At 36.3% G+C, this 12,921-nt stretch overlaps 2 protein-coding genes across 3 annotated transcripts; both read left to right on the top strand.

Moving 5' to 3' along the window:
- Positions 1–2,459: 2,459 nt before the first annotated feature.
- LOC111801797 (Remorin family protein) lies at positions 2,460–7,129 on the top strand. Its single transcript, XM_087120992.1, has 6 exons — positions 2,460–2,834; positions 3,007–3,145; positions 3,724–4,335; positions 5,394–5,886; positions 6,088–6,169; positions 6,806–7,129. Exons 1-6 carry the CDS (start codon positions 2,805–2,807, stop codon positions 7,007–7,009), a joined length of 1,560 nt encoding a protein of 519 aa, XP_086977118.1. The 5' UTR covers positions 2,460–2,804; the 3' UTR covers positions 7,010–7,129.
- Positions 7,130–7,859: 730 nt separating this feature from the next.
- On the top strand, positions 7,860–11,947 carry LOC111800409 (CCCH-type zinc finger family protein). 2 transcript variants are annotated; one of them, XM_023684102.2, is made up of 4 exons: positions 7,860–7,973; positions 8,228–8,447; positions 9,429–9,539; positions 9,674–11,947. In XM_023684102.2, the coding sequence occupies exons 2-4, from the start codon at positions 8,310–8,312 to the stop codon at positions 11,573–11,575; spliced, it is 2,151 nt and encodes a 716-aa protein (XP_023539870.1). In that variant the 5' UTR covers positions 7,860–7,973; positions 8,228–8,309; the 3' UTR covers positions 11,576–11,947. The 2 variants fall into 2 exon arrangements, with proteins under 2 accessions (XP_023539870.1, XP_023539862.1); XM_023684094.2 differs by having other exon boundaries at positions 7,878–8,146.
- The last annotated feature ends 974 nt before the right edge of the window (positions 11,948–12,921 follow it).

Here is a 12,921-nt window from a genome sequence, read left to right on the forward strand (position 1 = left end):
CCATTAGAGGCGGAGGAATTCAAACCCAAGACTTGACATTTTTAAACTAGCCGCTCTTTTCTTCTTTTTTTTTTTAGTGCAACAGGGATTGAAACTTGAACTCCGACGTGAAGGAAAGTAAATGGTGCCTTAAATGTTGAACCCTTGTCCTCATTTTTTTTTTCCTACATCATTTTTGTACACTAATTTCTCATTTCATTTCCTATTGTTTAAGTTTTGATCAATAATTTGGTTGTGTTTAAGCTATCCACCAAAATGGATGTAGGCGAAAAGTATAAAGATTTAAAACCCCTCTTAAGAAAAGGCAACCATTCATGTGACATTTTGACCCACATGCCTCCAATTTATGTTGAATCTATCTATTCGTTGGATTTCTTGGCCCTACCCAGGTGACCACCGCCAATTGGAATAATAATTATTATCAAAGATATTAATGAAACGGACAAAATAATGTCAAAGAAAGAAATGGACAAAGCTCCTACTTGCTAACCTTACCCACACCGTCATTTTCGGATTGACACACCAACCAATGAAACTATTCAAAAAAAAAAAAAAAAAAAAAAAAAAAGCTTTTAAATAAAATCAACGTTAAATGAAGTGCTTGTCCAAAGGGAGTTGAAGAAGTTTTATTGAGAATTTCTGAGATGTTAGTGTCTTGCTCACGAGAAGAAAGGCGAGACAAAGATCCAATGTTAGATAAAAAAAAATTTAAGATGCTTTGGAAAGAGAAGATTGTTGTTGGGTTATGGTTAATGTTAGAGTAGTTATGACAACTACACCTCTAGTACCTACCGCTTTCTTATTACATAGATGAAATTTGGGTCAAAGTGGATAATTGTAATGCTAAGAAGGAATTGAGTCGATATACAAGAATGATAAATGGAAACTTTGGAGCTTCCTCAAGGTAAAAATGTTGTTTGTTGCAACTCATATGCCTTGTGTCTACACTCAAATGATGAGATTGATTATATATCTCGAGTTTTATATTGAGTGTAGTTGAATATTTCGTGTATGCAATAGTTTGCACATGTCTTAGATTTATCCTAGGTAGTTATTGCAACTTGTAAATATTTGAGCAATCCTAAAAAATAAAATTGGAAAGTAGTTCAATCGAAGCTTGTGAGGTACTGTTTGTTGAGGATTATTGGGAGTGAATCCCACGTTCGTTAATTTAGTGGAAGATCATGGGTTTATAAGTGAGGAATATTATCTTCATTGGTATGAGGCCTTTTGAAGACGCAAAAAACAAAATCATCAGAGCTTATACTCAAAGTGGACAATATCAATTCCTGACATGGTATTAGAGTCATTCTCTAAACTTAACCATGTCAATAGAATCCTCAAATATCGAACAAAGAATTGTGAGCCTCGAAAGTGTAATTAAAAGTAACTAAAGTGTGAGGGGAGGATTGTTGAAGATTATAGATAGAGTCATTAGTCAAATAGTTCCGGGTCAACATTCTTTTTTGTGATAGTCAGAATTCTATCTTCTTTTCCGTGAGAATAAAAGCTGTATACCAATTTGAGCACTAAAAATAATAGGAGTGATAGAATGACTAAATGTCTTCCTTTCAAAACTACTTATACATTCGGTTGATCAACTAAGGTCAAAATAGAGATTTGTTGATAAAAAAAAAATCACCACCTAAAAATAAAGATTTTCTATGAAATTGACCGTTACCTCCTACTTCACATGAGAGTTTTGAAATTAGTAGTGAGATAGAAAAAGTTGGTGTGGTCTGAGAGGTCAACTTAGTTATTCACCACCTAAAAGTCAGCAATTATACAAGACATTGGATACCAAAATTCTCAAAACATTACCCAAAAAAAAAAAATAATAATAATAATAAAAAAATATATATATAGGTATATGCAAATCATTCTCTGTCGTTTTACTTTTACTTGAAGCAGTAATTTCAATTTATTTTATATTTTAATTGAAGCAAGAAATTCAAATTTAAACTTAAAAGGAAAGGATGACAAACAGTATTTTTTTTATTTATAAATATCATGATTTTTTTTTACCCATTTTTGAAAAGTGATCATTCATTCTTTTTTCAAAATTTGAATACAAATTCATATATTTATATTCTGGGTTCATAATAAAGTTTTAATCAAGTGTTGTTTTGGTTTCTTTTATTTTTTTAAACTCTATTTTTATTATAATTTTAGCATAATATTAACTCAATAAAATTTTGAAATGCAGTAATAATTTTATATTAAAGATTTTTTTTTTTTTTTTTGGTTGGGCATGTAATTTGTGTTAAAATTTTGAGTTGGTTACTTTTTAAAATAAAGGAACAAAGATGAACGTTTCCAAAAGGTATTTTCAAAAAAATATATGGAAACTTTAGTGGACAAAATTTGAAATATTAAGAACCATAAAATGAACTCTTTGAAAGTAGAGGGACCAAAGTAGAGAATATAAGAAAGTAAAAGGATTTGAAGTGAAAAAAAGGAGAAAGAGAATAAAGGTCCTTTTCCATGGTCTTAGTAGAAGACGAAATAGCTGAAGATGCAGAGGCAGAGAACGGTTCAGTGTACAGATGAATTGAAGCAGCGCGCGCACACACACACACACACATGCTTGTTGCCTTATCTCTCAGTCTCATAGCGGAAGTGATGGAACTTCCCTTCACTCCTCTTCCTCTTTCTGAGCTTTGACCATGAAATCTCAATCTCCACCCATTAATTCCCTCCACAACCCACTCTTCTGAACTCGCCTTTGCGCGAAGGCTTGTAGCATTGCTCGAAATCCCTTCGTTTCTTCTCCTTCTGCTAATCCCAGACGACGAATTTATTTCATGGACTACGAGAGGATCCAGAAGCCTCAGGTTTTTGCTTCGTTCTCTTCTGTTTCTCTCTCTTCTCGCTGCCTGTATTTCCATGACCCATCATGAGGGGACGATGCAGAGTTACCGAGGAATTGATTTGTATTTTCATGTTCGTTTTTCTTTTATGCTTGTGTTGTCTTGTGTTGTTATCTGATGACTTCATTTTCGGCAGGCTGCCGGTGGAGGGGGGTTTTCGCCCGGGAAGCTTAGGAATATGCTGCTTGGGTTGGAGAAAAAGAGGAAGGAAGAGGAGGAAGAGCTTGGATCCACTTACGACTTGAGATCTCAACCTTTGCCGATCGATGAAGCTGGTAAGCTGAAAATGTTAAGGATTTGTTTTCTATGAAGTTTCATTTTGACCCTCGAACGGATTGGATGCTCTGAAGGCTCCAAATAGAAAAAAAATGGAAATTAAAGCTTCCATAAGAGGTAGAAGTACTAAAGACCCCAGAGAGGGCCGTTAGGAAGCCCTACTGTCTCTGTATAACACTTATCCAGAGGTCGCGATGTCGAATCATTGAGTGTAATGAGGAAAACTTAATGTCTCTGAAGTACCGTTAAAGAGGGCGTAAGAAAGTGGTGCTTTTAGCCAGCTAAAGAGGGCGTAATATCTCCCATGTTTCCATATATCTTTTAGCTAACAAGTTCCTGTTAACTCATGTCTATTCCAGACAAAATGATGCATTATTCTCCCATTTTCAATGTTCAGATGTCTGCTTCACTAAGAGAAAAGGCTTGATCTTTTGTACTTCTTTACGTTGTTGCTTCTTGAGGTGCTATTTACAAGGATATATAGTTTATAAGTGAAATGCACATGATTTAAACTGAACTTCTGAATTTTACAGTGAGTGAGTATCCTGTTTTATTGAAGTTGAGATGTTTTTAATAGGCACTAGCGGATCTGATATTTGCAAAGATGTGGATGTGGTCAGTGTCCTTCCAGAATGCTCGACTTCAAAAAAGGCTGATTCACTGGACTCGGAGATGATTAATGAGCACAGGTTGAAGGACAACACTCATAATTCACGACTTAGGATGCAGGACGAGCCTTCTCTAGATTATGATAGTGGACAGGATGCTTCCACTCTGCTCACTTCAACCTTTGAGTTCCAGAAGTCAGAGAGGTCCACACGAGTTACCCTGGGGCCCTTCTCTAAGCCAGCACCATCCAAATGGGATGATGCTCAGAAATGGATCGCAAGCCCTACCTCAAATAGACCCAAAACAGGGCAATCTCAGATGCAGGCTGGACATCTTTTTGGATCACGAAAATTAGGTATTGGTATTGGGAATCGTCAACCATCTCTGAAGATCGTGGTTGAGGTTCCAGATCGGAAAGTGGCTGCTTTTGAAGAACCAGATACAAAGCAGATTGATAGTGAAGCTAACTTTGGAAGTGTTGCCCAGAAGTTTGTTACTTGGGATGCTAATCCATACACAGTAGCAGATACACATGGCAAGCCTATGTTGATGATTGAGAACTCTGTTGGAGAGTCAGCAAGTAAGAAGATGTAGTTCTTAATAAATTTTGGTCTTACAGTATTCTTAACTGTTATCTCATTAGTCTAGCCAGGAAATGGCCGTTAAAGATTTAGTTGTTAACTCTCATATTTATAGATTAAAGGTTTCCAGAACTTTTACAATATTTGGCCTTTATTGTTAAATTATCTTTCTGGTGGTTATGGCATGTAGCATGCTTTCGGGACTATTTTGCAGAATAAATTATGAATCACCAACTTAAATAAGGAAATGCTAGGAAGGCTTTCAAATATGTTCGTACTCTAATTCTTGGACTTCGAAGTTGGAAATGAGTACCCAAAAATGAACTGGTAGTTGTTTCTTTACATTTGGTAGTTTTATCCGCAATATTTTGGCTATCCATTTCTCTGCTCTACTGAATTTGTAGTTACAGATTGATCATTTTGAACTCCTCTCATGTACCTTCTCTTGGACTGCTTGTAAAGTTTATGTACTTTAATGAATCTGAAGAATAGTAGTCTGTGTTTGAACTTGGGAGGTAGAGAAGGTGGAACATTTCTGAATGATTAATTTCTTTTAGAGACATACTCTGCTTCATCCTTTGTCATTGTTTTTTGCGATTAATAAGACAAACACCAGTTGGCTACCGAGGTTGAGTTCTATTTCTTATGAAATTATTTGTTCGTAGTCATTGATAAAGTAGTTTTGAAAAGTAGCTGTTTTATAACCTCAGGTGGGCTTCAACAATGCTTATATTGCTTTCACTTCTATGAAATGTTGGATTGTAAACTCATTTTGAAACTAGTGTAAAATAATTTTATTTGAAGAAAACATGAACTATGGAACTTGTTTTTCTTCATCCCCTGCCCATCGTAGTTACCAATAATTTTTCTTACAAGACATGGCATCCACTGGAAAATAATTATTTGAACTCTGATGTTGACCATGCTGATTTATAGCTGTTTCATATGATCTTTAATGTGAATCCCTTTGCAGAAAGGAAAAAAAATATATATATATATACTTAAAAGTAAATTGGATTTCACCTTTTTTTTTGTTTGTTCTGTACATGTTTTGCAGTTAGTCTTAGCCAACATGATTCATCTTTGGCCATTCAGACTGCAACTACATTTATTCCTCCTCCCACGACTGCTCGTTCTGTCTCGATGAGAGATATGGGTACAGAGATGACACCTATTGCAAGTCAAGAACCTTCTAGGACTGGAACTCCTGTGAGAGCAACAACACCAATGCGTAGTCCAAATTCTTCTCTTCCATCAACTCCTGGGAGAGGTGCACCAATCTCATCTCCGACCACCGCAGCTAATGATCGTGTAGATACTGACCAGGAGTTATCTGAGAAGGAGATGCAATTAAAAACTAGAAGAGAGATAATGGTTCTCGGCACACAATTGGGGAAACTGAACATTGCTGCATGGGCTAGCAAGGAGGAGGAGGATAAAGATGCTTCAACGTCACTTAAAACTGTTGCAACCGAACGACCAGCTAAAAGTGTGATAGAAACACGAGCTGCAGCATGGGAGGATGCTGAGAAAGCCAAGTATATGGCTAGGTAATCTTTTCTATCATTTTACCGCGTGCCGAGTCTTTCAAATCTTTCAGAAAAATAAAACTAAAGTTTGGTAGTTTCAGTCCTTTGTTTTTGTTCCTATTCCAATCCATATCCCTATTCAGATCTTAAGTACTATACTTTGGCATGGAAAAGTATTGGGTCCATTGGTTACAATAACTAATGATGATGAAAATTCATCAGGTTCAAACGTGAAGAGATGAAAATTCAAGCATGGGAAAATCATCAGAAAGCGAAAACAGAAGCTGAAATGAGGAGAGTTGAGGTTTGTGCATACTACTTGATGCTATTCTTGAATGACATTATATGTTTTGGCTGTTGAGTTTTCAGTGAGTTGTTAACCTCCTGGATCCAGTGGCTTTGGGATATGTGAGAAAAGAGTAAAAGGAAATTTGGAGAATGAGTTCGCCTATCAACATTTTAACTCAGGCCAACTTTTTATTGGGTTTTGGTTAGTCAAATGTTCTTTCTTTTCAAATGTGTACATATAAAGGCCAACATAAGGTAGCTTAGCGGTTAAAGCATTTACTCCTCGTAAAGTTAGATGTTCAAATTCCTACTGTTTCCTCCTCATAAGGTCAGTGTTTGAGCCTATTTGAGTATTCGTTAAGAGTCGTGCCTTCATGTGGTAAGTTAGTTATGATGTAAGCATGTTTATAGACATTACGAATGGCGAGGAGAAGCAAGTTTTGGTTTTGGCTCATGTCTAGGGGGAGTGGAAAGCACGAGTATTCCGTTGTAGAAATACTTCTGTAATACCATGAATAGTTGAACTCCCATAATACGTCACATATACTCATTCCTGATTAACGTTGGAAAATTTCCAGCCAAGAAACTCAAATATCAAGTCAATCTTTTGATAATGAAATTATGCATTGAATTAGTACTTGGGGTTATGCAGGTTAAAATAGAGAGGATGAGAGGACAGGCGCACGATAAGCTGATGAACAAACTAGCGGCAGTTAGACACAAAGCTGAAGAAAAGCTAGCAGCAGCAGAGGTCAAGAGAAACCGCCAAGCTACAATAGCTGAGCAGCAAGCAGATTATATTCGCCAAACTGGTCGCATCCCTTCTTTATTTTCCTGCTGCTATTGTTGCTCTTAAAAATTGAGAGTTTTTTTTTTTTTTTTTTTTTTTTTTTTTTTTTTTTTTTTTTTCACTATTTGTCTATGTACTGTCCATACTGTATACAAATTCCGGTTATTGCATGGTTTGTTTAGTTTCTATATGCGCTTATAGAAGAAAAGATATGGGCTGCTTCATATTTTGTACATTATCACTTTTATGTTTTCAAAGAGGTGCCAAAAATATGAAAAATCATTTCGGAGGTCTGTTACCATGTGATTCATAGTTTTGTCTCATTGGATGAATGAGATAAATTATAAAAGTATTTTGAATTTGTTTGGGATTGATTATCTAATGCTTGATAACTATTAATCCAATGCATGATATGACCCTCGACGAATAGATCTTATCAGACATGATACCCACCAACTTCCCATGCAAGCTCGCAAGCTCTAGATCAAAATGAGCCATTGACAAGTACTTGTAAATCCACTAATCAATTACTAATCAATCCACTCATCAATTACTAATCAAATTATGAACTAGTGTAAGATTAATTGAAGTTTTAAGAGTATTTTAAAAAGGAGTGGAAGTGAAGATAGAAAAAAATTAATTTATATGGGTATACTAAGATCTCAAATTAATAATAATGATGTCAATTAAACATTAAACCTTTTCTCTTAATTTTTTTTAAAGATTTTAAGTTAATTTATATGAAATTAAGGGAAAATAGTTATAAATTATTAGCGGTAAGATTGTTCGGTATAAATTAAATATTCACACAAATTTGTCATTTATATTTTTTAAAAAATAATATACATGTAAAAATAAAATTTGTTTTCAAAATTATTTTTATTACAAATATCTAGGAATCCAAAAGAAATCAGGATTTAAACACATAAAATGGCGCACATGCACACATAGAGAGCCTTGAATTGCATCTCAGCCATTCTCTTTGCCCTTTCCTTCTTGAATTAGGGATTTTGCCTTTTCCCCAAATTCTGTAAGATACTCGCTGCTCTTCTTCATATCCTTCATCTTCTTCCTCCACCACCGCTTACATCTTCTCTTCCCTTATGGATTTCTCCTTTAGATTCATTTTTTTCACTATATCTCCTCTTAATCTTCGCTAACAATACTTTCCTTCGAGCTTCAGCTTGTTTTTCCCTTTTTTTGGTATAATTCTCGCCATTCCATCGCTTTCTCAGTTGGCTCTTTTGTTTCTGATTTCGTTTGCTGGTCGTTCTTTTGGATCAGAATCGCTATTGGGATTTTTGGGGTGTTCTTGGATCTGTGAGCGAAGCGGTATTGTGGGGTCTTTTTTTTCTTTTCGATCGGTATGGTAGGAGGCGGACCTCAAGTTCTTGAGCAGCAACAGCAATCTCTGCCTCAACCCCTATCGGCTGCCAACGAGGAGGCCGTTAAGAGGAACACCGACTGTGTTTACTTTCTTGCTTCACCTTTGACTTGTAAAAAGGTTTCTTTTCTTTTACTCAGATTTTGCTTGATTCGACACTCTTTTGCCCTTCTATCTTTGAATTTTTTGGTTGCGTTTGCTCTTTCTTTTTTTCTTTGAATGAGATCTGTGTAGGTTAAGATCCCGAGAGTTGGCTAGTGAGGATTAGGTTGTGGAAATTGAGCTAGTTCACTTAGAAGTCCTTTTTGAATGCGTTTGATGTTTATTTCACCCAAGTCACTAGGGACTTACTGTAATTCCTATGTTAGCTTCTGGAGAAATTTTGTTGTCAATTTCATAGTTCTCCTTAACTTAGGGTCAAATTGTGGCGTTGTTAGCCACTTAACGTTATTGTGCAACTTTGGGAGGAAAACTGTTTGTTCTTGATTGTCACGTGTATGTGTAGATGTATGATCTTGTAGCTTGTAATTGAATGCATGGAATTTAAATCTAAGGTATGATTGTTGTAGAATATTTCCTCAAATTTATCATGTGTCCCAACTTAAGTTTGCAAATTCTTGGTATTTAATACCGGATCGAGATGTTAATTGACCACTTTTTAATTCCTGGTTAGGTATACATAGTAGTTTTTAGTATCCTTTTAAATACACATACATATTTCATCACTTCTCGAGGATTCGAACTCATTGGATTTTTTTCCTACCTTTTCCCCTTGAGTTACATTTTTGTAAATCCTCAATTGAAAACATCTGATTTGTGTTGTAGGGTTATAAACAACCATGAGTATAAAAAAAAAATCTAATATGTTTCAATATATTTCTCTAACTAATAGGTTCCTCTTCCTAAACTTAATTTGGTTATGTCCTATTAATCAAGGCAGTTATTTGGCATTCACGTAGTATTAGAAAGAAAATCCTTTGATAACACTATATCCCATGATCAAGACAATTGATGTTTGTTGAAAATACACTGTGGATACAATTATATTTATCATTGATGTTGAATTGTGTCCGTAATATCTTTCTATGTGATTTCCAACAGGGGAGTGAATGCGAGTATCGCCATAGTGAATATGCCCGGGTCAATCCTAGGGATTGCTGGTTCTGGTTGAATGGTAACTGCTTGAATCCAAAATGTTCATTCCGACATCCAGTAAGTTCTATACATTTGCTTGTAGCAACTGTTTATGTTTCTAAGTAAATCCGTGTTTATAATTTCAAGTGGAACTAGTTTCTTTTTTGACTGATTTTCATCTTCCTATCTTTCTTGTTATGATTTTCTTTTAGCCTCTTGATGGCTTGGTAGGAACACCTCATTCAACAAATTCGAGTTCTCAGATTCCTTCCCAAACTTCAGCAATTCCATCCGCTCCTGTCAATTCGAGTAAACAAGGAGTCCCCTGCATTTTCTTCCAGAAGGGTTTGTGTCTTAAAGGAGATCGATGTGCATTCTTGCATGGGCCTTCTCCTGTTCCAATGAACAAAGTCCCTCAGACAACAGCAAATGCCCAAACTGGCAAGCCACCGAGTGTCAAGAAAGTTTCTGGTGGTACCCTGAGAAGTGGTCAAGAGCAGAAGATACCTCGAGCAGATTGTTCGAAGTCAATTGATGGGGCACCTCTTAAGCTTGCAACAAAAGATGAAACTGTGCCGTCAAATGTTGGTGACGTCAATGAGAAGAGTGGACCACCTGCAGAAGTGGCTGATGATGGTTCAAGGTACAAGGCTACAAATTCTCTTCCTGTTTTAAATGAAAGCTCATTAAGTAGGGCCAGTCGACTGCAACCGAGTCATGTAATAGATGATTATGGGTTACAGAATGGTAAGGATGCTGATGAGTTTTTGAGAGAGACCTCTCCAGGTTTTGATGTTCTTGTTGATGATGAGCTGAGAGGCTCTGGTTATTATGAAAGTGAAGAACAGTACGGGAGAACAAGAGGTCACGAGGGAACAAATATGATTTCTATGAATGACTATGAAATTGGTCATTCTTCTGATTATAAGATGATTTCTGATGTTGATCATGATGTTTATAACAATGTAATTGACTATGACTATGACAGTAGGCAAGGGCAGTATGGTTGGGATCGGCATAGGTCCTCATCTGAGAAGTTTTCGATGGGGTCAGCGCAGATGGATAAGAGACTTTTCCCAAAATCTAACAGTCCAGAACATATTCAGACTATGGATTTACGTCATCGTTTAAACAAGCAGAGAAGGGGAAATGGTTTGAGATCTGTGATCAATAATGAGCATACTGCTGGTCACCCTGAAGAGCGAAACTATCACGCTCCTAGGAGAGATTCTCACCTCTCTCAAGAGAACTCCACGAGTAACCGTCTCCGAGGTAGGATAAAGCTCCCAAGGATACCGTCTCCAGTTAGGAATAGCAATTTGCAGCCAGAAAGAGATTTAAACCGGGGTAGACCCTGGGGAAGATTGCTACCTGGAAGGTCACAGTCCTTGTCTCATGAGGGAAGCAACAGAGATGAAATGAAAGGCAGACTGGAAGAAGATTATAACAATGAGGGTAGAAATTTCAATGGTCTTAGTTCTAGAAGGGATAGGATGGATGGAACGTCGGACTTTGCTGCTCCAAAAAGTCTGGCTGCGCTGAAAGACAAGCATGTGGGTACTAAGGAGCAGCAAACCCTTGGCAAAAGAAAAGGCTCAGATAATGAACAATCTGGAGGTGAACTTTCGTTTGAGGGACCGAAGTCTCTTGGTGAGATTCTTAAAAAGAAGAGACAAGTTAAATCTGATGTTGACCCTCTTGTGAATAATGATGAAAGAGAACGCTGTGTCGGATCAATTGAACGCTCCACTACTCCCCTCTTGAAGCAAAGTGGTCTATCATCAACGGCCAAGCAAGAATCGAACAGTCTTGAAGGAACCAAGTCCTCTCCAGCTGAAGCTTTTGGGCTAGAGGAAAATATCGACGTATCTCATCACCTTTCTTCTCAGCTTATGCATTCGACTGATGGCCACGAGATTGAAGCTTACGATGAAACACTGGAGGAGGATCATGAATATGAAGGAGATGATCAGAGAGATTGTGAATACAAGTACGAGCAAGTCGACTATGGGGAATACAATTACGAAGAAGGTGAGAACATAAATCCTGAAGAAGAATACATGGACGATGAAGATGGAGATGACTTTGCCAAAAAAATTGGTGTCATGTCATGATCACGATCATGAGCAGCGCAGATCACTCATGCTCTTTGCTATGAACATTTTGTTTCTGAGGACTTGCATGGTCAGTTCAAGATTGAGTACATGTTGGTGGCTGCAATGAATAATCTTCTGAACCATCAATTATTGGACACTCCTCTTGTATTAATTGGAAGAGAACCGTCTTTTTACTTGATTTATTTTCCTGCTTTAATTATATTTTAACAACCCTGATTTGAATGGGAGATGTTGGTTATGCTTGAGGCATGTAGTCGTGCTCACCAGTCGAAACGAAGTAAAAGTATGTTGCAGTTGGCGAGAGTGAATGGTGTAAGAGTAGAAAGTTGAATAAGAAAATTGATATTCTTATGCACCTTTCAACATCAACTTCCCGTGATCCTCTTTTTATTTCCAAGTCTTTTATTTGTGGTTCATTTCTGTCCTTTTGATTGTTCACCTCCAATTTGTCGATGATATTCTCATTTTTTGCCCTTCAGGACCGGGGAGACTTTTGGGTATAAACAAGAATCAAAAGCAATAAATGCTCTGCTTTGCTCCTAAAGGAGTAGATGAAACTTGGAAGGAGATCAAAAAACAGGTGTATACACAAGACAGGTTACAAAGAAAACTCAGTTTCGAAAACAAGAACAAAAAAATATTACAACATAGCAAGTGACTAAAACAAAAAATGAAAAAGAAAAAAAAAAAAAACAATTGTAGCCCCGCAGTAAACGACCCAAAATTCATTAAATTTGAATATTTCTCATAACATGGTTAAAATATACTAACCCTAGTTCATTTTTATTTAACATAATGACTCGAATAGAGTCTTCTCGAGAAAGTTTGGATGGTGAGATCTTATGCACATAACTATATATTTTTATTTCAATCTTCGTACAATTTCTAGTGAATACAGTAAAAGGACGTCCCAATTTCACTAGTTTGAATAAAGAAAAAAATCACAATAATAATATGGAGAATGACCGAAAAAGGGACAACAGTGAAACTATTTGGGCTAGTTTTTTAGTAAATATATATTGCACTATGTGTAATTTAATTGTATTATGCACTACACTGCTTCTGCACTACTTCTGTGACTTATTAAAAGAGAGAGATTCATCCGTGAAAACAGTAGTAGTGGATTACGCTGGTAGGTAGATATTTTTAATACAAATGTTAGTAAACTGAATGAAGGTACAAGCGACAACAGACTTCTGAAAGCTAAGAAAAAAAGACCTCTAGATTTGATCACTATGACTTGGATAAATAAGCTTACATATAAAAACAAATATAAAAAAGGGATATTATAAACTTTTTTTACTTAAAAAAAAAAAAAAAAAAAGGTGGTGTCAAAGGGTGAC

The sequence above is a fragment of the Cucurbita pepo genome, chromosome 1, assembly GCF_057944985.1.
Source record: "Cucurbita pepo subsp. pepo isolate OVF chromosome 1, ASM5794498v1, whole genome shotgun sequence".
NCBI classification, from domain to species: domain Eukaryota; kingdom Viridiplantae; phylum Streptophyta; class Magnoliopsida; order Cucurbitales; family Cucurbitaceae; genus Cucurbita; species Cucurbita pepo.